At 30.9% G+C, this 27182-nt stretch overlaps 2 protein-coding genes across 2 annotated transcripts; one reads left to right on the forward strand and one right to left on the reverse strand.

Moving 5' to 3' along the window:
* Positions 1–12402: 12402 nt before the first annotated feature.
* On the forward strand, positions 12403–17303 carry LOC131634634 (uncharacterized). The gene is made up of 5 exons (XM_058905290.1): positions 12403–12661; positions 12739–12840; positions 13057–13518; positions 17160–17191; positions 17300–17303. Exons 1-5 carry the CDS (start codon positions 12443–12445, stop codon positions 17301–17303), a joined length of 819 nt encoding a protein of 272 aa, XP_058761273.1. The 5' UTR covers positions 12403–12442.
* Positions 17304–23436: 6133 nt separating this feature from the next.
* LOC131634631 (uncharacterized) lies at positions 23437–26712 on the reverse strand. Its single transcript, XM_058905287.1, has 3 exons — positions 26545–26712; positions 26108–26434; positions 23437–23827 (listed from the first exon to the last, which is right to left on the reverse strand). The coding sequence occupies exons 1-3, from the start codon at positions 26600–26602 to the stop codon at positions 23682–23684; spliced, it is 531 nt and encodes a 176-aa protein (XP_058761270.1). The 5' UTR covers positions 26603–26712; the 3' UTR covers positions 23437–23681.
* Between the last annotated feature and the right edge of the window lie 470 nt (positions 26713–27182).

The raw sequence follows: 27182 nt of genomic DNA on the forward strand, positions 1-27182 counted from the left end.
TTTAGAGTGTGAAAAAGAGGATAATTTTATATGGGCATTAGAGGCGTGTCGGTCACTTTTGAAGGAAGAAGTCGAGATGCCTAAGGAGATTATTATGGACCATGATATCGCGTTGATGAATGTGGTTGCAAAGGTACTTCCTTCTTCTAGTGCATTACTTTGTCGATATCACATAACATGTAATGTGAGAATTAAGGTTAAACCCGCGGTAGGGACGAAACAAGTAGAAACTGAAGGTGGAAAATCGGTGAAGCCCGGTGTAGTTGTTGAACAAATAATGGAAGCATGGACTCGCATTGTAACTTCTTCCACAAAATAATTATACTTCGATTCCGTCATTCAACTTCGGAAAGTGTGTGAAAAGTACCCGGATTTATTGAAATATGTTGAAGGTACCATTCTTGATAAGGTGAATGAGAATTTTGTGTGTGCGTGGACCGATAATGTCTAACACCTTAGGAATACAACCACCAACTGAGTTGGGTTGGCATAAGCAAGTTTGAAAAATTGGTTGGCTAATAGCAAGGGTGACTTGTGTTGAGATTGGGACACCGTAAATCTCATGATCAAAAACCATTATAATGAGATACAAACCACTTTTGGTTGGAGCATTACGATGTTAGAACATCGATTCAAGGACAACTTTCTTTATTCTTAATTGGTCGGCAATGTGTCTCGGGCCGGGTTAAATTATATTTTTCACGAGGTCAAATGCGGTGAAACCGTAGGTTCCGATAGCCCAAAACGTGGTTGCACTATTTCTAGAACATACGGTCTCCCGTGTGCTTGTGTTATTGCTAAGAAAATGCAAGTCAGTGAGCCAATAAGAATGGACGAAGTTATCCCTCAGTAGAATAGACTTAGCTTTGATACATCAGACACCTATTGCTCCAAAAATTCCATCAATCAAAGAGATACCCATTGCACAAATACATCGATCGAATCGTCAATGCGACGGGGGATAGTAATTGCGGTTTTCGAGTCGTCTCAGCTTTGCTTGGTAAGGGAGAGGGTTCCTATAAGCTTGTCCGTCATGGACTTATCCAAGAGTTGAATATGCATAAAGACTCGTACACGCGGATATTTGGAGAGGAAGCTAAATTTTAAGCGGTTAACGAAGCTATTGTTCCTTGGTTGGACGCTTACGCACCAGTGTCAAAATGGATGAGATTCCCGGAAATGAGACATCTTATTGCATGCGCATATGATATGATATGATATGCTCAATAAAATCAGAGAAATGATAATGATTTAATAGATGAGAAGAGATTGTTGGGATTAGGTTTCGTTATCCTTTTCTAATGTACCATCATGATTAGTTATACATATTCTAGTTAACTTTTAATATTATCACTTATTGCTTTGAGGATATTATTTATGTATAGAGAAGAATGCGGTATTAATCATATTGCTTAACTGATGATCCTCAACTGTTTAACTTGTGTTTAACAGATGGAAATCTTGTATGGGGTTATGAAAAATATTTCTTAATAGTATTTCAAAACCTTATATCAAGTTATATTTTGCTATATTATACCAGGAATTAGGAACAGGAACAATCAACAATATTAATGAATAACTAGATCATATATAGTGTCATGATCAAAAGGAATTCATGAGCATTTGAATAATTATATCTAATCCCAACAAGAGAGCGTTTATCTACTCCTACTCATAGTAGCTTTACACAGGTGATAAAGAAAGAGATGAAAAAGTATCAATGATCGATCTTTGTGACCGGATAAGGCCTCCACCTTCGATCTTTATTTCCTTCCCCTTAACAATGCTCCATCCACTCTCAGTTTTTCTCGTTGTATGTGTTCTATCAAAAGTGAACTAAATTCCCTCTTTGTCTTTGTTTTGCCAAAAATGTATTTAATTATCTTCCCTTAGTTGGATTATGAGAACTATATTTATATGGGGGTTGTAAAGGAATTTTTACCCAACGAGCACTCTTTTTTTCACCATCAAGCTTCAGCCAGCTCAGCAAGTGAGACTCTAAACTGCCATGTTTTCACTCAGCAAAAAATGACTTCACCCAACAAAAATACTCTTTGGCAGATCCTCTGCTCACTGCCTTGATTTTGTTGATCAAACCCATGCTCACTAAACGAAATGTTGCTTAAAATCCTTTTGTCATATAATACTTTTATCATTCTAAGATTGTTTAACCTGTATTTCAGTAGGGCATAAGTCATAGTGATTATTAGGGATAGTTTTTCCTTCCCTTAATATTTCCAGTATAATTGAAGTCATGGTCTCTTTTTGGTAGTGATGATAGGGATAAGGTTTTACATTGATAGGTTGTGTATTTTGGAGGAGTGGAATGTGTTGTTCATGTGGTCTTGATGGTGTAGTCCATGTAGACCCTAAAAAACAGTTGGGCATTTCTTGATAAGGATATCAATTTCAGGTGGGAGATTATAAGGGATGTTTTCTAGGGTTGGGATAGTATGTTCAATGAGGTAATTTTTGTAGATTTAATGCTTTGAAAGGTCATAAGGTAAAGAGATGTAATGGAATTGGCATGAATTAGTTGACATAGTTGGTGAAAACTTGTATGTGTGGGTTGGGATTTAGGATCAACCTTTAGAGTGATAGAAGTTTTGTTAGGGGAAAAGTGATTGAGGGATTAGAAAAGTCTTCATGCATTGACACCTAGAGTACGCGGCCAGACCAAGCCAAGAAAATATAGACATCTTTAATGGGTAGCAAGTAAAAGGGTAGGGAATTTGAGAGTTTGGGTAGAAAATTGACCATTTAAAGTTGGAGGTGATGGTTGGAAATAAGTAGCATTATTATCCACATCAACAACTTCTTCTTCATTATTGAACTTTTCAAATTGTTTTGATTGTTGTGTGTGTTGATCCTTTTGGGTTGGGTGCATTATGCAAAACAACATGAAGAATGTTCAAGTTGCTTCTGGTGCAGAAGGGACACATGTTGAACACGATGTTCCAACATGTGTGCTGCAACATCTAGTCTCTTATAACATATAGATGGTATTGCAATATTGGTTCTGATTTATTCTATTCAAGATTCACTCTACAATAAGACCTACAATTCATGAAGAAGAGTTAATTTGGATGTACTGATGTAACATGTTAAACAAGATGCTTCAACATGTGTGCAGTACAACATCTGGACCTTGTCAGCAAGACAAGATGGATGTTGTTTGTGTTGGAGTAAGCCCTAATAGTCAATCAATATTGGCTTAATATGCTTTTGTATCATGACCTTGATATATATTGTTTGTTAATATATATACTTTTTAAGATTGTATTTATCATGTTATTTGTATATGGCATAATAAATTAAGTCCTTAGAATAATTAGTCTATTTAATGACATATTAAGTGTGACTTAATCGTGAGACCTCATTAAACATAATGACATTGTTTTTAAAGTATCTGTAGTCAAGCTTTACTGTCAAATAGGACAACAGTAATGCATAGAGAGTATTATGTGAGTAGACTGATGACTGTGTCTCACAAGTCATGGATATGAGATATCGAGTCTTCACGTAGGTATAAATATTAGGAGTAATATTTATATTAGATTAACCCACCATGAGAATACTACATAGTTTATTATGGAAGTGTCATAAGTTATTCTCATAGTGATAGTGGTGTATACCACCCTTCGACCTGAAACCACTATGGGCCCTAGAAGTGGAGTTGAGTAATATCTGTAGGCCCCTTGATAGGGTATGACTGAAAAATGCATGGTCGTGCTCAAATAAGTCGATATTAGATATTGGGCTTATTTGTTGTTATCAAGTATACTCGGGGATCAAGGAATAAAATATTGAACTATACAAGAGTGACATATTTTAAGTCTTGTGTTCAATATAGATATATATGTAATTGTACACATAATCATTATCACATAAAGGTTATGTCAGATCACACGACATTCTCGTCACTTGGGTAGCAATGATGTGTTGCTAGATACCGCTCACTGTTTATAATATTAAATAGGTGATTTAATATTATTGTCAACATTACGAGAACCTGCAGAGTCACACACATAGAATACTTATAATGGAATGGATGATTAAATTAAATATAATTTAATTTAATTATGTGTTAATGGTATTTAAATTATTTAATACATTAGCACATATATAATTTATTTGATTAAATATGGTTTAATTAAATAAATGAGGATAGACACTTAGTTAAATTAAATATAATATGATTTAAATTTATTTTATTTAATTAAAAGAGTTTGATTAAATATAAATAATATTTATTTAATTAAATAGTTTAACTAAATTAGATTGGGCTTATTTTGGATAAGAGCATTAGGGTTTTAGAAGCTCTATAAATAGAGGATCTTTTTCCCCTATCAAAGTTAATTGTCAATTTCTCAGAGCAAGAATGGCTAGCACCGCCTTCCACATTGCATTCGCGTGGACTACGTAGAGACGCCAGTATCTTCCGTCGTTCGTGATCAAAAGATAAAGCACGCTTCAAGAGGTAATTCTTGAACCCTTACCAGTATTTGGTTTTTGATTAATGATTTAATTAAGATCTGTTCATCAGATTAGATCTGTTCATCGGAATTGTTCCGCTAAGAGGATCAATTTTTTTGAAAATTCCTTCTTAAAATCCCAACAGTGGCATTAGAGCAAGGTTAGTGTATTTGATACACTCAGGGCCAGTCCAACACATTTTGAGGCCCAAGGCAAATTATAAAATAAATTTTTATTTGTTTTATAATTATATTTTTAATTAAAATTTTACTTTATAAAAAAATTATTTATTAAATTATTATGATCAATTTTGTTTAATACTTTTTTCAATTAATAATAAAATTAATTAATTTAGTTTCGTTGTGAGTCTGTGACATTGATATTAAGATAAAATTTTATTAAATTCAATTAAAAAATATTAGAAAACACAATATTTATAAAAATTATTAACTTTAATATAAAAATTTAGAATAGTCAATTCTCTATATATAATTAAAATATTAATTGTTGCATTATTTTGTTATAAAATTAATAATATACTCTTAACGATAAATGAGTAAATAGTAAAAAATATAAAATAAAAATAAAAACCAACTGGCACCGATTTTTGTTTTTCTATATTATATATATATCACTACAAAAAAACTCTTCCCCAGCGACATAGGTAGCGACGTGGTTAACACGTGGGTAGTTGCGACGTGTTACTCACGTCACAACAAACTTTTATAATTAAAAAATCAATCCAACGTTATAATCAGGCGTGTCAGAGGTTGATTTTTTTAAAAAACTGTTGCGACGTGTGAAACACGTCGCTAATAAAAAGTAAAAAATAAAAAAATACAAACTTTAACGTTGTAGTTGGTGGGAGATTTGAAATTTTTTGAATTTTTGTAGTGACGTTACTCCCACGTCGCAACGTATTACTTGGGAATATAACTCTGTCACTTTTACAGATGTGTCATTATTATTATGACCGTTTAAGTGTAGCGACGTGTTATCCACCTGGCAAAGTAGCGACGTGGTCATCACGTCGCTGATGTCCTTATATACACAAAACCAAAACCCTTGCGTTCCAGATTCAGAAAGAAACAGAAAGAAACATTTTCTTCTTCCTCCACGCATCTCCCCTTTCTTCAGTTCCTCCCTCCATTGCTCCAACTCCCCCTCCCCTTTTCTTCTCCATTGTTGTCTTAATATCAATCAAAGGTTAGTAATTTCTTCTCCATTCTTCTCCATTGTTGTCTCCATTGTTGTATAATTTAATTTATTCTGAATTTAATTTAGAGTTTTTTTTGAAGGATTGAAGTTTGAAGATTGAAGAATATTGTGAAGAAGAGGTACTACAAGAGTGAAGGAGATTTGAAGAAGAGGTATTTTAGTAATTTTTTATATTTTATTTTTATTGTGATATACTGAAATAAATTTATTTTGTATATTTGTGAATTTATATGTGTGGGATAAATCTGTGAATAAATTTAAATGTGTGGAATAAATTTATTTTGTATATTTGTGAATGTATATTTGTGAATTTATTCTGAAATAGATTTTATTTCACAATATCTAAGTTTAATATATATATATATATATATATATATATATATATATATATAAATTTTTTATGTTTTTTATATTCTGTTTAATATATACGAAAATGTAAAGTTTATTTCACAATGTAAGTTTATTTCACAATATAAGTTTATTTCACAATGTAAGTTTTTTATAAATTTTTTATGTTTTTTATATTCTGTTTAATATATACGAAAATGTAAGTTTATTTCACAATTTATTTTGTATGTTTTTTAAGTTTATTTCACAATGTAAGTTTATTTCACAATATCTAAGTTTAATCTAAGTTTAATATATTCTGTTTTTTATAACTAAATAAATTTATTTGGTCTAAGTTTAATAAATTAAATTTGTATATATTCTGTTTTTTGTCTAAATTTATTCTAAGTTTATATATTTTAAGTTTAATTTTTATATATACGAAAATGTATAAATATATAAATAAAAAACAGAATTATGAAAATTATGAAAATATTTTTAAAACAGAATTATTTTTGCATATATAGAAATTAAATTTTTTATGTTTATAATAAAAAGATAATATATTTATATTATGAATTATGAAAAAAAATATTAAAAACAGAATTTTTTATGTTAACATTAGTTAAATTAGTTTAAATGTAAGATTATAAATTAATAACTACTACAAACATAAATATACTCTTGCATACTCATGTAGTGTGATAACATTTAGAGAAATACAAAATTTAAAGAAATACAAAATTTAAAAAAAAAATAACATTTAAACGACAAAAAGTAAATATGTTTCTTCTTTTTCACAAACTATTACACTACTAGAGAAATACAAAATTTAAAGAATATAAAGCTAACATTTTCTTCTTTTGCATATATAGAAATTAAATTTTTTATGTTTATAATAAAAAGATAATATATTTATATTATAATGAAAATAAAATATTAAAAAGAGAATATTTTAATACATATAAGTTTTGAATTTTTTATGTTTATATAAAATAAGTTATTTTTTGAAAAATAGAAATATAAACAAACTACAATTAAAAGTACATCATTGTTGTATATATTTGATAAAAATAGTTTTATTAAAAAAAATCTAATAGACTATGTTTTATATGTAATATATATTATTGTTTTTTAAAATAGAAATTATTACTAAAAATAAGATACATATTAATCTTAATGAATGTATAGAAGTTATGTTTGAAAAATATTATTAATATTTAAAAATTAAAAATAAAATATTATAAATTTACATTTTGTATATAATATTTATTATATATTTAATAAAAAAATTATATTTATTATCTTTATGAACTATGGTGTTACATGAGTAGTACTTTTTAATAGATAATATTTATTTATCTGGTACATGTTTAATAGTTGAATCAAAAATAATATTTTTAATAATAGTAAATATTTATTAGTAGTATTTTTATTAAATAATATTTTTAATATATGTAGTTAATAAAAAAGTAATTTTATGGTTAACATAGGTTCAATATAACATGTGTAGTTAAAAATATTAGTATAAATGTAGTCAAAATGACAATGATTGTATAAATTTGCAGTATGGAATACTATCGGTATTATCGTAGTTGGATGTACGATAGAACATTTCCAGGAAGAATGGGACTTAAACCCAATTTTATAGTAGGAGTTGAAGGGTTTATCAGTTGGGCGTTTGCTCAGGAATTATGTCGAAGCGAAGGAGGAGTTAGGTGTCCCTGTCTTAAATGTGAATGTAGACCAATAATTAGTGACCCACAGGAAATAACAGCTCATTTGCATAGAAGGGGTTTCATAGCAAATTATTGGGTTTGGACGTTTAACGGTGAAGAAATGCCTAGTAACGTACCAGAGACTAGCAACTCTCATGCTTCAAGTAGTCGGCCGCCTGTGGAATATGAGGAAAACTTTAATCTGATTGGTGACATGGTTGAGGATGCTTTTGGTGTGAACGTGACTTATGATGAGCCTGAAGATTTTGGTGGGGAAGAGATGCCGAATGAGGAAGCGCAGAAATTTTATCAGTTGTTGAATGAGATGAATACGCCGTTGTTTGATGGATCGTCTGACTCAAAGTTATCAATGTGTGTGAGATTGTTGGCCGCCAAGGCAAATTGGAATGTTCCTGATAAGTGTTTGGAATTCTTCGTAAAGATGATGTTGGACTCAACTGCAATGAAAGACAACTTGCCTACAACATTTTATGAAGCAAAGAAGTTGGTGTCGAAGTTGGGCTTAAGAGTACGAAAGATTGATTGTTGCATTAATGGCTGTATGTTGTTCTACGACAATGAGTTTGGTACTCAAGATGGGTTGTTGGAGGAATGTAAGTTTTGTATGAGTCCAAGATATAAAGTTCCAAGTAGAGCCGTTAACACTAATCAGGACCGTGTAGCAGTAAAGTCCATGTTTTATCTTCCGATAATACCAAGGTTAAAAAGAATGTTTGCTTCAATGCACAGTGCAAGTCAAATGACATGGCATCACACAAATAACACAAGTCCAGGCACTATGCGGCATCCATCTGATGGCGAGGCATGGAAGCACTTTGATCGGATGCATCCTGATTTTGCCGCAGAACCTAGAAATGTCAGGTTGGGATTATGCTCTGATGGATTTACTCCATATGTCCAAGGGTCGGGAACTGCATATTCTTGTTGGCCAGTTATTGTAACCCCCTACAACCTCCCTCCTGAGATGTGCATGACAAAACCATACATGTTTTTGACGTGCGTCATTCCAGGACCTTCGAGTCCAAAAGCAGGAATTGATGTGTATTTACAACCTTTAATTGATGATTTGAAGAGATTGTGGATTGGAGAATGGACTTATGATATATCACGTAAAGAAAACTTTACAATGCGAGCTTCATTGATGTGGACCATCAACGACTTTCCAGCATATGGCATGTTGTCTGGTTGGGGTACGCATGGCAAAATGGGTTGTCCGCATTGCATGGGAAACAACAAAGGGTTCACGTTGGATAAAGGTGGGAAAAGCTCGTGGTTTGACTGTCACCGCAGATTCCTACCACGAAATCACTCCTATAGAAGAAACATGACAAACTTTAAAAAAGATGTACGAGTGAAAGATGCGCCTCCGCATCGATTGTCACCATGGGCTATATGGGAACAAGTTAGTGAGCTACCAAAATTTACAGATACTGGCAAAGAATGCCGAATTGAAGGATACGGAGTCACGCACAATTGGACAAAAAGAAGTATATTTTGGGACCTCCCGTATTGGAAGGATAACTTGTTGCGCCATAATCTAGATGTTATGCATATTGAGAAGAATTTTTTTGATAATGTATTTAACACAGTGATGGATGTGAAAGGCAAAACGAAAGATAATGAAAAGGCCAGACAAGACATGGAAAAATGGTGTAACAGAAGAGAGTTGGAGTTGAGGCCTCTACCGAATGGAAAGTTATTAAAACCCAAGGCTTGTTTCACTCTGACTTCCCAAGAAGCTAAAGCTGTTTGTCGATGGCTAAAAGATTTGAGAATGCCCGATGGCTATTCATCAAATTTATCAAGGTGTGCTGACCCTAACACTGGGAAGTTGCATGGAATGAAAAGTCACGATTGTCACATTTTCATGGAACAATTGTTACCAATTGCATTTGGCTCGCTACCCAAACATGTTCTTGATCCACTAACTGAAATTAGTCAGTTTTTTAGAGATATTTGTGCGTCATCTTTAAAAGTGGAAGACATCATGAAGTTGGACCAAAACATTGCAATCATTCTTTGTAAGTTGGAACAAGTATTTCCGCCTGGTTTCTTTGACTCCATGGAACATTTACCTGTCCATCTTGCATATGAAGCTTTTCTTGGTGGACCAGTTCAATATAGGTGGATGTATCCGTTTGAAAGGTTCATGGGTGATTCAAAGCGATCAGTGAAGAATAAAGCAAGAGTTGAAGGTTCTATATGTGCACATTACCTGCATCGAGAAACATCACATTTTTGCAGTCATTATTTCAATCACTTGATGTTAACTCCTAGAACCATACGGAATCCGGTAAATGTCAACCAGAGGAGTCAATTCACCTTATCGGTATTCGGTCTTCCAGGTCGACCTTCTGGAAAGAAGAGTGTGCATTGGTTGACCCAGAAAGAAATGCAATCCGCACATGTCCATGTCTTGATCAACTGCGTTGAAGTTAAACAATACCTTGAGTAAGTTTACCCAATAGTTTTTTTACCTTTGTTGACAATGTCTGTATACCAAACTTATTTAACTTATGCTGTATATTTTGTAGGGAATTTAACAATGCCTATTTTCATAGTACCGGTGTACAGTCAACATCCGCCGTCATTCATGCTCAATTTCCCTTATGGTTCAAGCAAAGATTGTCTACCGTGTTTCCACCAACTCCAGAAATACTCCATTTGAGAAACTTAGCAGAAGGCCCTATCCAAAGCGCAAATGATTGGCACACATACTTCGTGAACGGATATAAGTTTCACACTGAGGCATGGACTGAAGGGAAAAAAACCATAAACAGTGGTGTATTTGTAAAAGGAGTTACAGATGGTGGTGAAGATGACTTTTATGGAGTTATTAAACATATCTACGAGTTGGTATACCATTACTTGGATTCAGAAAATAAAGTTGTCTTGTTTTATTGTGAATGGTATGATCCAAGTAGAGGCACCAAAATAGACAGGTCATACGGTACTGTTGAGATTCAAATGAACCGGAAATACAAAGAGTATGATCCTTTCATAATGTCAAATATTGTTAGGCAAGTTTATTATGTACCTTATCCTTCATTTGTGACACGTAAAAGAGGATGGTGTGTTGTAATAAAAACAAAACCCCAAGGTCATATTGAAAACGGAGATCAAGTAGAAGATGTTGCCTATCAAGTTGATGATGTTGATCAAATTAATGAAGTGGTTGCAGCTGAAGACATTACAAGTTTGAATGACACAACTGTTGAGGGACATCAAGTTGATGCATCTATATTGTTGGTTGAAAATAATGTGGATGAAGAGAATGATGAAGAGTTTGAATCCGATGACAATAATGAAGAGAATGACGAAGAGAATGATGAAGAGAATGACGAAGAGAATGACGAAGAGAATGATGAAGAGAATGATGAAGAGAATGATATGGATAGCGAAGATGAAGAATAACTAAACACTGAATGTAATATCTAATTATGTGTTAAGTAATATCTAATTATGTGTTAAAGAATAACTATTTATGTGTTAATGAATATCTATTTATGTGTTAATGAATATCTATTTATGTGTTAATGAATATATATTGATCTTAATGAATTTATTATCTTTGTTGGTGAATAATAAAATAGGTAACATGCCACCTAAGGGTAAAGATAGTGGTAGGAAGTCCCAACGTCCGAGGATAGTAGTATGTGACGCGCCTCACACAGCAGCGTGTCCCCGCCCTCAGAGTCATGTTGATCCTATGTCTCTAGCCAGTACTCAGGCTTTTACCCCTTTACTCTCCTCCCACACATTCCCGTCTAGGGTACCTGCATCTTTCCAGTACTCAGCGGTACCTCCATCCTTCCAGCATCCTGGTGTGCCATCGTCCTTCCAGCAGGCAGCAGGACCTAGCTTTCCATTCACACATACTGGTGTGCCCCCTCCCAGCTTTCCATTCTCCCATACTGGCATGCCTTCATCCTTCCAGCAGACTGGAGGATCTGGTTTTTCATATCCCATCCTGATGACTTCATCCTTCCAGCAGACGGGAGGGTCCAGCAGTACACGTCCGACACAGGCTGGACGATCTCCTAGTCCACGCCCCACACAGGCTGGACAATCTCCCCGTCCACGTCCCACACAGGCTGGACGATCTCCTAGTCCACGCCCCACACAGGTTGGAGGCTCACGCACCCCACATCCCACACATGTACCAGCACGTGAGGTTGATGAGGCAGTTGATGAGATAGATGGAGCTGATCTTCGTGGGAGGGATGATCCTGATGAGATTCATGTGATTGACGGCAGATTTTGGATTCAGCCCGAAGGAAGCAAGTAAGTTTCCTATTTAAAAACTTTTATAGTATGTATACTTTTTCATTTTTTTAATAAATTTATATCTAACATTTTCATTTTTTGTTTCAGTTTTACGCCGAGTCGGACAGCTGCTAGGGTTGTTAGCTATATAATTCAGCAGATGTATAAATCAGCTTTTAAGAGCTATGGGGACGTCAAAAATAAAGATGAATGGTTTAGAATGTTTAAGGTATTGTTATTTATATATGTTATGCATTTAATTTATTGTTTTAGTTATAGTTATTTAAATAAAATTCTCATTATAATTACTTAACATTTTATTTTAATGTCATACATTATTGCAGGAGAAATGTGTGTGGGACCCTTTGAGTGAAAAAAGTGTTCAGAAAGTTTTCAACACCAGATGCTCTAAAAGAATGTCTGATATGCTGCGGAGAGTAAGGGAGAATCATGAGCTTCATGGCATCCGTCCTAACTGGATAGGCGAGGAGGTTTTTCATGATCTTGTTACATATTGGAGGAGTCCAGAATTCCGGGCTAAATCAGAAACTTTTAAGAAGATGAGGGCATCTGAAAAGGGCGGTTGTGTCAACACAGTTGGAAGTATTAGCACCGCCGAGCATGCCCGACGATTGGTAAAAATTTTAAATTTCTTAAGTTACATCTTTATTCATAATATATTTTACTAATTATTTTTAATTATATTATTTAGGCTAAGGAGTTGGGGAGAAAACCATTGATGCCTGAGCTGATTTCGAGGACCCGGACAAGGAGATCGGGAGGTTTTGTCGACGAGCGCACGAAGTTGTATCTTGTAAGTGAAATTTACGTTGTTTATTTTTTTTAAATTAATACAAAATTTGTGATGTGAATTTCATGTGGCAATTGATAAATTGCCACATTAAAATCATGTGGCAAATCATAAGTTGTGGCGTGAAAATCACGTGGCAACTTTTTAATATATTTTAATTGACTAATTAAATATGCATTTAAATATTTAACTTACATTTTTTATTGAATATCTGTGCAGGAAGATTATGATAGGCGACTTGCCATTTTTCTGGAAAATAATCCTCAATTCATGCCAGCAGAGGGGGAGCCGCTAAATGCGGATGTTGATCACTATATCTGGTGTGAGGTTATTAAAGAAAAAGGACCTAATGGTTGCTTTTTTGGTGCTGGAAATTTGGCGGCCAGCTATAGACGTGGTGACCGCAATCTGTTTCAAAGACTTCAGGATGGAGAGGGTGGATCGCGTCAACCAAATCTGACACAGGAACAAACTGAATTAGTAAGGCAATTGGCGAGACGCGAAAGTGAGGCCCAGATCGAGATGATGCGGAAGAAGCAGGCTGATATGGAGGAGCAGCATGCGCGACAGATGGAGGGCATTATGAAGAAGCAAGCTGAGATGGAGGAGCAGATGAGACGGTTTATGCAAGGAGGTGGAAATTACAGTAATGCTCCTCCTCAAGAGCCGGAGGATGACGGGGTGGCTGATGATTTTAATCCGAATAATTATTTTCCGGATGATGCGTCTTGAAAACATTTTGTATTTTATTTATTTTTAATTTATTTTTATGTAAAATATTCTACATTTTAATTCATTACAGTATTAGTTTTAAATTTTTAGTTTTAATTAATTGAATTTATTATATAATGTTTATTATATGAATTTATTTTATACAAATTTATTATATAAATTAGTTTTTATAGATTTTAATATATAAATTTTATTTTATAGGTTTTATTATATAAATTTTATTTTATAAATTTTATTATATAAATTTTATTATATAAATTTTATTATATATATTTTATTATATATATTTTATTATATATTAATTAATTATAAAAAATATATAAAACAAAACAAATCTAGCGTGAATAAATTTAAAAAAAAAAAAGCATTTAATGTAGCGATGTGGTAATCACGTCGCTACATTGGTCAGCAAACACACTGTCCCACACCTGCCACGCCTGTTGTGTGTGCAGATGGATGTTCCCCATGTTTCCTTGTTGCGACGTGGGAGTCACGTCGCTACTTTCTGACGTGGTCTCCACGTCGCTACAAGTTGCCACTTTGTCTCCTGCGACGTAGTGGCCCACGTCGCTACTTTTTTGTTGCCACGTGATATTTCCTGTTGCGACGTGTTTCCCACGTCGCTGCAGAGCATATTTTTTGTAGTGTATATATATATATATATATATATATATATATATATATATATATATATATATATATATATATATATATATATATATATATATATATATATATATATATATATATATACTCATTCTATCTTTTTTTAGAAAGTATAGTTTAACTTACAATAAAATATTAATTGAGTAAGAGAAGTAATATATATTAAAAGTCACGTATACATTGTAAACATAATATGTAGTATATTTGTCATATATATGACTATTGTATTGGAAAGTACTAATATACTCTATCAGATAGATGATGAAACATTTATGCTACACATGGTATGATTAGTAAAAATATATGTGAGACCCTAGGAAATTGTCCTCCTTGCCTATAGCTTTGGGTCGGGACTGGATACACTATGTTGTTTGTCCATTCAATCAGTGTAATGATTATTATACATTTAAATGATCAATGTTCATTCGGCTTTGGAATCCGACATTTGTGTGGTGAAGTAATAACATTTCGATCAGTCATATAGAATAATTGATCATTGTGTTTTGATAGCATGAATGCTTTTGCATTAGGGTTTGTGACGGTGCAAGAGTTGTGCCTTTAGGGTTCGCAAAAAGCGTCAAGTGTTGATTGATGCGTCAATATTTATAAATTGTTAATATATTATTATTTATTATTTGATTATTTATTATTAAATAAATTGGTATACAATTATGACCTTAGATTTTGGCATTTGTTTATTTTAAATACGACCTGCATGTCGTGATTTATTGTAATTAAATAAGACCTGCGTGTCGTGCCATTTAATTTTTTATTTATGTAAATATTATAATTGAAGAGAAGACAACGCCAAATGGTGCCACTGGTGGAGAAACTTGAGAAGCTTGTTTGTGGGTCAAAGAATTATAATAAAGTAGTTTATTTAATTCTTGCGTTTTAGGTGGTCATAATCATATTACCAAATTTTATTTTATGTATGTGATGCATGTGTTGTATGTTTATATGCGTGTGTATGAGATACACAAATTCGTGAGATCGAACTTAAGAAAAATCACTCAATTAAATATTAAGTTAATTGCTTTTTACTATTTAGCACTCATCAAGACTAGTATCAAATAATATAGGTTTCGCCTAACACGAGGTGCACGTTTTATATTAGTAAGGTGTGATGGGATAAATGTAATATCCAAGTGTTAAATTTTTGAGTTTGACTTAACTAAACTAATTATAATAGGTTATATATGTTTAGAAGCAAGAGTTGAGAATAATCCATATGATGGATTAGAATAAGGAGTTATTCACTCAAGTGATAAAACTCGAGAGTTATATCTTTAATATATAAATCCAAGGTTGTCATGATGGCAACCCTAGCCACATGTCACATTGGTAGAAACTCTAAACAAATCTTAGTCACATGTCATATTAGTAGCATCTCTAAACCCAAACCCTAATTATATTTTTATTAAAATAAATAATAATAATAAAAATAATATAATAATAATATTAAATCACCACCATTATTAATAATAATATAATATTTAGCTAATAATAATAGTAAAATAATATGATTTTAAAAAATAAAAAAAATGTCTACCACCATTATTAATAATAATAATAAAATATTTAGCTAATAATAATAGTAAAATAATATGATTTTAAAAAATAAAAAAAAATGTCTAGAGAATATAATTTTAAAAATAGAACAAAATATTTATAAAAACTATCTATAGAAAATCATATATATGTTCTTAAATCATTTTTTAATTATTGATTATTAAGTAATTATGAGTAACTCTATTGTAACTCTTTTAGTTGTAATGAATAATTTAATTGCAAGACTCTATAAATTCAAAAAATGTCTAGAGAATATATATTTAAATTAATATATATATATATATATATATATATATATATATATATATATATATATATATATATATATATATATATATATATATATATATATATATTAAAAAAATTGGTATTACAGTATAAAATCTTTATTTATATATGTTTTGTCAAAAAATATCTTTCCATATATTTTCTTACTTTTTGTTTAATAATTTAAAAATAGAACAAAATATTTATAAAAACTATCTATAGAAAATCATATATATTTTCTTCAATCATTTTTTAATTATTAATTATTAAGTAATTATGAGTCACTCTATTGTAACTCTTTTAGTTGTAATGAATAATTTAATTGCAAGACTCTATAAATTCTAATTACTTTTTATTTTTTAATTGATTGTGAGTCACTCTATTGTAACTCTTTTAGTGGTAATGAGTAATTTAATTGTAACGTCATATGAATTTTAATACTCTGAATTCTAACGCAGTCACTTTATTGTAACTCTTTTAGTGGTAATGAGTAATTTAATTGTAACATTATATGAATTTTAATACTCTGAATTCTAACGCATAGAACTGAATTTTAATACTCTGAATTCTAACGCAGTCACTTTATTGTAACTCTTTTAGTGGTAATGAGTAATTTAATTGTAACATTATATGAATTTTAATACTCTGAATTCTAACGCATAGAACTCATACCAGCAAAAGGTTTTTACATTTATTTTGCCATAATGATGGCTATAAATTTCAAAGGTATATATATATCATACCTTTTGCATGCAAGAGGGTTAATAATTAACAACATGTTGTTTAAATGTAGTTTTTCTGTATAAGATTTAGAAGAACAATAAGGTATAGAAATTTTGATATTTTCTTTAAATTCTCCTTTTTTTTCACTCTATTCAGTGACTAAAAATATTTAATTTTGTTTATTTTTATAAATTGTTTATATTTATTTTCTCCAGGCTACATCAGAAGAATAAAAATATGTATATTTTTGGAAAAAAAATTATATCTCTTTTAACCTTATTTTTGAATCTAAAATAACTTATATTGTTTTTTTTTTTAATTTTTAAGCCTAGATCTAATTTTTGAATCTCAACGTCTCACAGTGCATTAGTGTATGGATTACAAGGACATCAAGGTATACAAATTGTAGTATTTATTTTAACTTTCCCTTTTTAAATCTATACATTGATTTAAAATATTTAATTTTATTTGTATAAATTGTTTATGTTTTTTTCTATTCTAGGTAAGAAGAATAAAAGATATGTATTTTTTAAAATTTCATTTTGTATTCTTTTTAGATCTGAATCTTATTTTTGAATTTTTAATGTCTTATAATATTTTTTTTCAATTTAAATTTTATTTTTGAATCTACAATACCCCAACACCTCATGGTGGGTTAGTTTGTGGGATCAAAAGAACAACAAGATATATCAATTTAAAATCTTCTTTTCTATTTTTTTTTACTCCATAAATTTATTTAATATATTTATTTTTGTTTATATATATTTTTATGTTTATTTTTTTTATGTTAGGTCAGAAGAATAAATTGCATTAAATTTAGTGGGTTAGGCCTTGCCCTCATATTATTGTTATTTTATTTTATTTTTCGTTAATTTAGATTGAATTTATATTTAAAAAATATTATATATTTTATTAATAAGATAAGATGTGAATCTGTTTATTATTAATCTAAATCTGATTGGGGAGATGACACCGACTCATGAAAATATTTTTTTTTTTTTTTATAAGCTAGGATTGAATTAAAACGAGTACTAGGGGTACTCGAACCCGCTTACAAAAGGAGTTCCAAAAAGCTCAGGAACTGAGAGATTACCGACCAACTGAAATCTATGCTAAGTAAAAAAAACGGATTTTTACAAAAATCATAGAAATTACACTTGGAATAAGCAATTTCCCCAAAAAAGGACCATCTCCAAATCTTCAATTTAATCTCCCAGGTGATGTCATTAACATTGCAAGACCCTCTGTTAAAAATGATGTCATTCCTCCTTAACCAAAGCCCCCTCACCACTGCCAACCAAATCAAACCCTCTCTTCTTTTATTTACCTTCTTCTTTCTCGCAAAAGAACACCAGTAGAGAAAATTCTGCCATGAGTTCACAACCAGATGCGGTTCTAGCCCAATCCACTCTGCAATGTTATCCCACACCAACCTAGATACCACACAACCAAAAAAACAGTGGAACAGATTTTCTTCCTCGTTATCACAAAAGACACAGGACTGATCCGTGATAGATGTTAAAATACCTCTACGGCGGAGCTGATCCTTTGTCGGCAGCCTGTTCAAAAGTAACCTCCAAACAAAACCCTTGATATTAAAAGGGACTGCAGCAGACCATAAATGAGAAAAAGCTCTAGAATGATCCTCTTCAAGAGACGAGACTTCTCTCCCTCCTGCCAAGCAATAATAACCTTCCTTTGTGGTGTATCCCTGTTCAATATCATGTTGCCATAAAACCGAATCCTCTATGTTTGCTTCCGGCCTAAATTGAGCAATACGGAGACGAAGATGCTGTAAAGCTGCGACCTCTCCAACAGGCAGACTTTCCGGACTTATTCCCAAATCTCCCCAGAACCAGGAATCGTTGAAGCGTTCTCCAAAATCTGCGATTTTCTTGCCCTTCATAGAACTGATAGCGTACAGGCCCGTATAATTATCCTTCATAGCGGAGCTTCCTTGCCAAGCAGATTCCCAAAACAGGATGTTGTCGCTGCATCCCAACCTATACTTGAGATAACCTGTCAGAACAGGAACCGCATCACCACGCTCCAAGTTTACAATGTTTTTCCACCATGTCGAGAAACCACGGTTATTCGTATCTTCGGGCCAAGCTGCAAGCTGGAACAGAATAGAGCCGTATTTAGCTTCCAGAACCTTCTTCCACAACCCAGATTCACCTTTAATAATCCTCCAGCCCCACTTTAAAAGCAACGCCTTATTGAAATCATCTACCTTCTTCACTCCTAAACCACCTAAATCGATAGGTTGACATATCCGCTCCCATGAAACCCAATGAACTTTCCTGCAATTTTCCTTTTCGCCCCACAAAAAGCTAGATTGGATTCGTTGAATCTCCTTACAAACCTTCAAAGGAGCTTGGTAAAAAGATAATTGGAAGATTGCAATGCTTGAAAGCACCGACTTCAACAAGGTGATTCTGCCCCCAAAGCTTAAAAATCTATTCTTCCAGTTTGACAGCTTCTTCTTTATCTTAGAAATAAGCGGAACCCAGGTAGAACAGAGCCCTGGATTGCAGCCTATCGGGATGCCGAGAAATTTGAAAGAGCTTCCTTCAATCCTGCAAGATAAAAAACTTGCGGCAGCCTCAAGAAAACGCTGATCTAAGTTAATCCCTATCAGCCTGCACTTGTTATAATTGACCCTCAAACCCGATGCCACCTCGAACGTCCTTAGAATAGCTTTCAGCGTCCACACTTGTTTCCAAGAGGCTGATCCCACCATGAGGGTATCATCTGCAAATTGCAAGAGATCCACTACGCAATCAATTTAATAAAAAATTGTATTGAATGGGTTTGTATAATATTAATTTAAATATTTTAATTTACATTTTAAGTTGATATATTAATATTAAAAAGAATTATATTAATAATAGTATTTTTTTCCAATATTATGAACTAATAGATAATGTGGGAGATTGAGACTTCTTCCAAATAAAAGATGAGTGGTATAAGAATAAAAACATTATTTAAAAAAGTCCAATATTACTATAATACATTCTTAGTATTGAATATATATTTATAAATTGTAATCTATTAAATTATTTTTAATTTTTTATATAAAAAACAAACTCAATATAAAATATCAATAAAAATATATTTATATCTATCTAAATGATAATTATTTATCAATAATAATTTAATAAAACTTTCCGCGCATCACGCGGGTAGACGTCTAGTTAGATACAATTGGAAAGAGTTTCAACCTAAATAATGAAGTTTTGTGTAATCCGCCTACCCTGACTTAAAACAAAGTGAAATATGGGTCTCGACCCGCTAGAAAATTGTCCAAATAAATGTTGAGGGTTATTTGGTTTGAATAAAAATAGTGGGAGCATTTTAATAAAAGTCCTTATTAAAATGATTTTGATACAATCTACTTTTACACGTTTTGTTTTTAGAATTTATTTTGCATTTTATTTTATATTTTACTGTGAAATATCCTTATGAATTAGGATGTAAGGATCAAAAAGGAGTTTATGAGTTGGTACATAAATTGAGAATTGTTGTCTAGCACGAAAAAAATATTATGTTCTCAAGCAACCAATTTCTAACAACTTAATGTAACTAGATTCGACATGATACTTATGAGAAGGATCAAATCAAATGTCTATATATAATATATCTCATAATTGTAGTCGTAACGGAAAATAATATAATCATTAACTTCGAGGATTTTATTTTAAAATACAAGATACGAGAAATGTAAAACTTTACAATATTTTTTCTATACAAGTTAGAAATCCAAATTAATCTAAAACGGTTTTGAGATTTAAAATTTGGATTTCCTAATAGATTAAGTAGTTGATCAGGGCCGTCTCGAATAATTCAGAGGCCCTGTTCTAAAAAAATTATATATATATTTAAAAAATATAAAAAAAAAATTTAAAATTTTATTTATCTAAATTGTAAATAATACAAAAATTTAACTATTATTCTTTCTTTTTTAATTTATAACTTTATAAATAATTTTATAATTTCTTTATATATAGAATTAGTTAAATTTTTAACTTAACTTATATAGTAAAAACATGGTATAATATAAAATTAGGGGAATATTTCATAACTCTTATTATATTATTTTAAGGAAATATTATATCATTTATTAACTTATATAATTGAATTTTTATATTTATGTATATTTAACTTATTATTAGTGTTAAAGACATTATTTAAAGTAAACATTTAAATTCAACATATTTAAAAACAATAATTAATAGTAGAATAATATATAAAAGTAACTTTTCTTAAGATAATACACAGTAATAAAACAATAGACTAATATTACTTTTTAATATTTCATTTCCTAATTTTCATTTATGAAAATAATAAATAATAATAAAATAGTAAAATATGGGCCCTTTTAATTAGGAGGCCCTGTGCTATTGCACAGTTTGCACTCCTTATTCACCGGCCCTGTAGTTGATCATAAATTTTATTTGAGATTGTCTCGAATATGTATATTAGATTCATTATGAATGAATTTTAAATATATCTACCGCATCTTGTTGAAAAGAAAAAAGAAAAGTAGTTTGGGAATGCTAAATATATGAATTATAAAAGGAGTGGGGTTTATTTTATATTCCTTTGAATTTTGGCAGAAAAAAAAATATCGGATAGATCCTTATACCCTAATAAAGTATCATGCTCAGATGATGCTTGACGCACACAATAGGCAGATAGTTGTTTAACATGATCTAAGCATGATACTTTATCTTCTGCCGTTCGTGATCAAAAGATAAAGCACACTTCAAGAGGTAATTTTTGAACCCTTACCAGTGTTTGGTTTGTGATTAATAATTTAATCAAGATCCATTTATCAGATTATATCTGTTCATCAGGATTGTTCCGCTAAGAGGATAATTTTTTTTGAAAAATCCTTCTTAAAATCCCAACAGTTTGGTGCAAAATTTTTAATTGAGATTCAATCAGATTTGTTAGCAATGTTTTTTTGGTTTGTTTGACGGTTAGTGAAAATAAATGAAGTTTTTTGCTGAAATCATGGTCTCACATCTGCAAGGGTGAGGACAAGTACATGAAAGGATATATAGGTCAATGTGTAGTCAGTTTCTGGAAAAGATTTTTCATCTCTATGAAATACTTTAAAACTAATTTTATTCCTTGTTTGAGATAGTTGAGTTAAGATCTAAACATTGACACACGAACTCCATCAATTTTTTAGAATCTCTCCTTTAACTCATCCCAAACATCAGCATAATTTTCATGAAATAATATGTTTTGTGCAATAGAAACAGAAAATTAATTAATAAGCTAAGAATGTACTAAATGATTGCACCTTTCACATGCTTTACAATTGAGGTTATCATAATTAAATTAGGATTTGGCATTGATCCATCAATGATTGACAATTGGTTTTTATCTCCTGCTCGACTCATTGATTTACATCAGCAAGCATATATTGGATCTATCAAGCTTTTGTGTGATTTAAACAAAATTTGGTCCATCACTATGATACTATCACGCTTTCTTTAGGATATATAGCTTTCTTTAGGATATATATTGATACGAGTTTGAAGAAATATGAGAAAACTATTTGATTTAGGAATGAAGGTTTAGAGGAGGAAGGAAATGGGGAAGAGGCTTGATGAATAATGAAGAAGAAGCTATGTGGAAAAATTGAGGAAGCTGTGTATTTATGGGTGTTCATCTACGAGGGGGCTCCCCACAAGTGCCAAACGATCACATTTTGCTTGAGGCAATCCCTCGCAAAATGCATTGATGGTTCCCAACAACCATAGTTAAAACACTAACATGTGAAGCGGTGACAATACTTGTCGTTCAGAACAATTTGCAAGGGGCCTCTCCAAGCTAGCTGAACGGTCACATTTTGCTTGAGGTAGCCCCTCGCAAAATGCACACCCCCTGACATGCTTTCTGCGTTGACGTGACAAATGACAGAAGAGTATATCTGGCTACGGATTTCCCCTCGCAAATGCGTATATTATTGGCGCCATTTTGACTATGTGTTGGGTTACCCCTCGCAATGGGGCCTCCCCTAACAATGTATTTTTTTGTTTTATATTTTCTTCTTAGCGAGGGGGTTTATCCCCAGGCAATGTATATTTTTAGCGACGGGGTTTTGTATTTCTTGTAGTGCTTGTTATTGCAAACTTTAAATCCATCATTGACACTCTCATGTTGTACACTCTCCTTGTTCCACTATTTAACTTATAGATGCTTGTGTCATGTTCATGGTTTTAGTATATACGTGTTTATTCTCACTGATTTGTTTTCCTCTTTCAACACTGGCTTATGTCGTATTAATTGTTGTAATTGTTCTGTTTTTTGTTCTGTTGAAGGTTTTTGCTGCCCTGTTTTCGATTCTCTATTGAAGTCTTTATGTAGTTATATTTCTTTTAGTTTTACAACTTTGTTTTTTTGTTGGCAATAGAATTTATCATAAAAAGAAGAGTATAAGGGTTACTCGCCCAATTACAATGTTTTGTTGCCTTGTTTTTTTATTGTCCTGTTTTTTTTACAACCTTGGTATTCAGCTGCGATTTTTGTAACGTTAATACATTATGTTGTGTGTGAATTGTATTTTATTTTTGATTCCCGAGTTTTACTTTTACATGAATATTATTTTTTTCTCTCCATAGATTTGTGTTTGAATTCTTTAACCAATAATGCGTTACATTTTATTTATTGAAAGTATTTGGAGCACAAACAAACTTCAAAATGAGAAAATTTGCTGAGTACCAACAAATGATTGTTTCGTCTACAAAGACTATTACAATAATCAAATCCCCACACATAATAATAAAGTCTTAAGACATTCTAAGGTTTTGCCATCTGTGCAAAGAAAGATAAATTGAAAACTAATCCATGGGTCTAAGATATTTTGTTTACAGAGGTGCAGGAGCAAATGCAGCAAGAATGTCCTCCGACACAGAAGAATCAGGTCCCGGGGCAGCTCCAGAGCTCACAAGCTCAACCATAGCACGGCGAGGGTTGTTCTTTTGCATTTCACATAGGTCAGGCAAAAATACACCTACATTACAGTATAACAAATTTTATTTATTGAATAATCGATATATCTCATTTATTTTTTAATATAATAGTAATAAGAGAGAGGAAACAATACATAACCCTTTGTAAATAATTAATTATAAAATGTTTTCCTACAAGAAAAACAACCTTATTTTATTTTTTGTTTAAAAATGATTATGTGTATGTTTGATCAAACTTGAAGATAAAGTGTTAGACAATAAGGTATCTTGATGCTTTCATAATGAAAAGTGAATATTGATAAACATTGCCATGTATTTAAGCAAAACAAATTTATTGTGACATGAGACCTTATGTTTTCTTTTCTTTAGTATATGCAACCAAGAAATTAGGACAAAGAGAATAGACTAAACATCCTTATCATGTTGAAATTTCCACCATGATTCATTATTATTTGTTAGTAAAGAAACATTCTTGAAGTTGAAAGGTCTTTTAAATAAAGACAGCAACATTTAGTTTTATACTATATCAATATGGTCTAATATTTGAATTGTTCAAAATAAGATGAAAAAGGAATAACACATCATGAAATGAAATGTACTATTCCAGTCTTATTTATAAATAAAGATTGTTTTTTTAAGTTTATTGAGTAATGAATGTATCTGGCCTATTACGCAGACCAGATACATTCATTACTCAATAAACCTAAAAAATAACTTTTGCTTATAAATAATTTCAAAATGTATGACTTGACTTATTTCTATTACATTTTGAAAGAAAATTTATTTACCCACCTCCCTATCTTCTTGGTCACCTCTGGCGAAAAACCCAAAATACCCTCACTTCGGAAATGCATTTCCGAAATGCTTTTTTTTCTTCAAAATTTGTTTTATTTCGGAAATGCATTTCCGAAAACACGAAAAAAAGGTGTTTTCGGAGATGCATTTCCGAAAACACCCTTTTTTTTTGGGGGTGTCTTCGATGATGCATATCCGAAATATTCCAAGACCAAATTGGTCTTGGAATGTTTCGGATATACACTTCCGAAAGAATTCAATAATTATTAAAAAATTAAAATCAAGGTGAATCAATACAATTAATAGGTATAAAATCAAGGTGAATCAAAATTTCCTAAACAATTTTAAAGTTAAAAATTATTTTACTAACTTATATAAATAAAAAAAAATTTAATTCCATAAGTAAATTTTGAATTATATAGAATTAAATATAAAATTTGTTCATTAAATAAAATCACGACAAAATCTTTTTTTAATTTTTTTAAACTAAATAAAAAATTATAACTAATTTTTAATTATGAATCAGAATAGAAATATATAAATATATAATAATAATTATTAATTTTGTAATGAAAATATATAAATATATAATATATAAATATATAATAATTAGTATATAAATATATAAATATATAATAATTATTATAAATTAAAACACTCATTTTTTTAATTTTTATAATTATTATATAAATATATAAATATATTTATAATTAATATATAATAATTATTATATAAATATATAAATATATAAATATATAATAATTTTTATAAATATATAATAATTATTATAATTATTATATAAATATATAAATTAAAACACTCATTTTTTAATTTTTTTTGTAAATACATAATAATTATTTTAAATATATAAATATATAAATAAAAATTTATAACTCATTTTGTAAGTGAAATTATTTTAATTTTTTTAATTAAAATTATTTTAAATTTTAAAATATGAATTAGAATAGAAATATATAATAATTATCATTCATAACTCATAAATTATATCAAAATATATAATTATTATTAATTATTACTCATAAATTATATCAAATTTATGATATATGAATTAATTAATATCCTATAATTAATTTTTGGAATTTTAAAATTTTTTTTTTGTTTTTTCGGAGATGCATCTCCGAATTAATCAAAATCTCAATTTTTGGGACTTTTTCGAAAATGCACTTCTGAAGTCTGGAAAAATTTAGAAAAAAAAATATTTCAGAAATGCATTTCCGAAGCAGGGGTAAAGTGGGGTTTTCGCTGGAGGTGACCCATAGGGAGGTGGGTAAAGAAAAAATCTTTTGAAACAGTCAAATAATGTATATGCAATTTTCATTTTATTCCACTTTCCATTTAGTAACCAAACTTAAGTCTCTTAAATTAACTTTTAAATATAATTAAATTAACTAAATTAATCATTTACTCAACTGAATTATCTTTATTTTTAAATGTGATTAATCGAGTGTTGTGCGTGCGCGATGCATAATATTTTTAATATAAACCAAATGAAAAAATATTTTTACCTTCTCCGGCAGCCAAATTGAAATAAAGATCAACAATATTGTGACAATTCTGAAAACAACATGGTGAACAAAGTTTAGCTGTGAACTGCGACTCAAGCAATGCATCTGAAGAAATTCCAACAAAATTCCTTTCAACTCCACAAGCTTTCACACATTGGTCAGTCTCTATGTATCCCGCCATTCTCTCCACCACAACTTCCGATGTTGTGCACTGATATTCTACGCCACCATCCGCGGCCTTCCCCGTCTCCAACAAACACCGTTTCCCCGAAGAAGCTATTGAGAAAGAACATAGATCCTTTTGCAACTCCTCGCACACAACTTCAGCTGAAAATTGAAGATTCAAAATGAAAATATATATCATGTCAATATTTAATTTTAAAATTTTAAGTAAAAAAAGTTGCATTAGTAGCTAGATTATTATTTAGCGTTCTTACCAAAAGATGCATGGATAAAAAGGGAAGAAAAGAACATAATCAATGGTAATTTAGACATGGTTTAAAACTCTGGCTATTTAAAGATATGTGTATGGTTTATCAAGAGTTGTGGAATTGAGTGAGAAAAATGAGAAGTGTGGTATAGAAGAGATGTTGAGAAACTATGTGAAAAAGGTATAAAAGATTATATGGTTATATATAGGTAGAAAATGTAACAAAGTGCCTCTAATGACGCGTTAAGAATTATTATGGCTGCCTAATAAGTTATCTTAGGGTCCACTCATTCTTTTTTTCTTAATTAAATATTTAAATATAATCATTTTTTGTGAGACATAAATTGACTTTGGACAATTATAGGTAAGTTTCCACATGTCAAAAAGAAAATTCTATGAAATATAGATGGCTGATTTTAATAGATTGTAGAATACGTTTACCATTATTTTCTATGACAATCTATTATTGTAACTCCTTTTGTCTCTAGAAGGCCACAAGTAGGTGAGGTTTAGAAAACCCCAGAAGTATGGTAGAAATAGGTCCGTTGATTGATGTTTATAGTCATAGCATGCATCAAACTTAGACTACGATACATATTTAATTTTTGGCTTCAATTTTTTAATGGTAAAAAAGGTTAGACTTCC

Source organism: Vicia villosa, unplaced genomic scaffold, assembly GCF_029867415.1.
Source record: "Vicia villosa cultivar HV-30 ecotype Madison, WI unplaced genomic scaffold, Vvil1.0 ctg.001324F_1_1, whole genome shotgun sequence".
NCBI classification, from domain to species: Eukaryota; Viridiplantae; Streptophyta; class Magnoliopsida; order Fabales; family Fabaceae; genus Vicia; species Vicia villosa.

Excerpts from the sequence above, each read along its gene's own strand:
- LOC131634634 (XM_058905290.1), top strand. The coding sequence starts at position 12,443 with ATGTCTGATATGCTGCGGAGAGTAAGGGAGAATCATGAGCTTCATGGC. Across the intron at positions 12,841-13,056 it reads AGCGCACGAAGTTGTATCTT|GAAGATTATGATAGGCGACT; the intron begins GTAAGTGAAATT and ends ATATCTGTGCAG. Across the intron at positions 13,519-17,159 it reads AAGAGCCGGAGGATGACGGG|TGCATTAGTGTATGGATTAC; the intron begins GTGGCTGATGAT and ends AACGTCTCACAG.
- LOC131634631 (XM_058905287.1), bottom strand. The coding sequence starts at position 26,602 with ATGTCTAAATTACCATTGATTATGTTCTTTTCTTCCCTTTTTATCCAT. Across the intron at positions 26,435-26,544 it reads TTTTATCCATGCATCTTTTG|CTGAAGTTGTGTGCGAGGAG; the intron begins GTAAGAACGCTA and ends TTCAATTTTCAG. Across the intron at positions 23,828-26,107 it reads CAATTTGGCTGCCGGAGAAG|GTGTATTTTTGCCTGACCTA; the intron begins GTAAAAATATTT and ends ACTGTAATGTAG.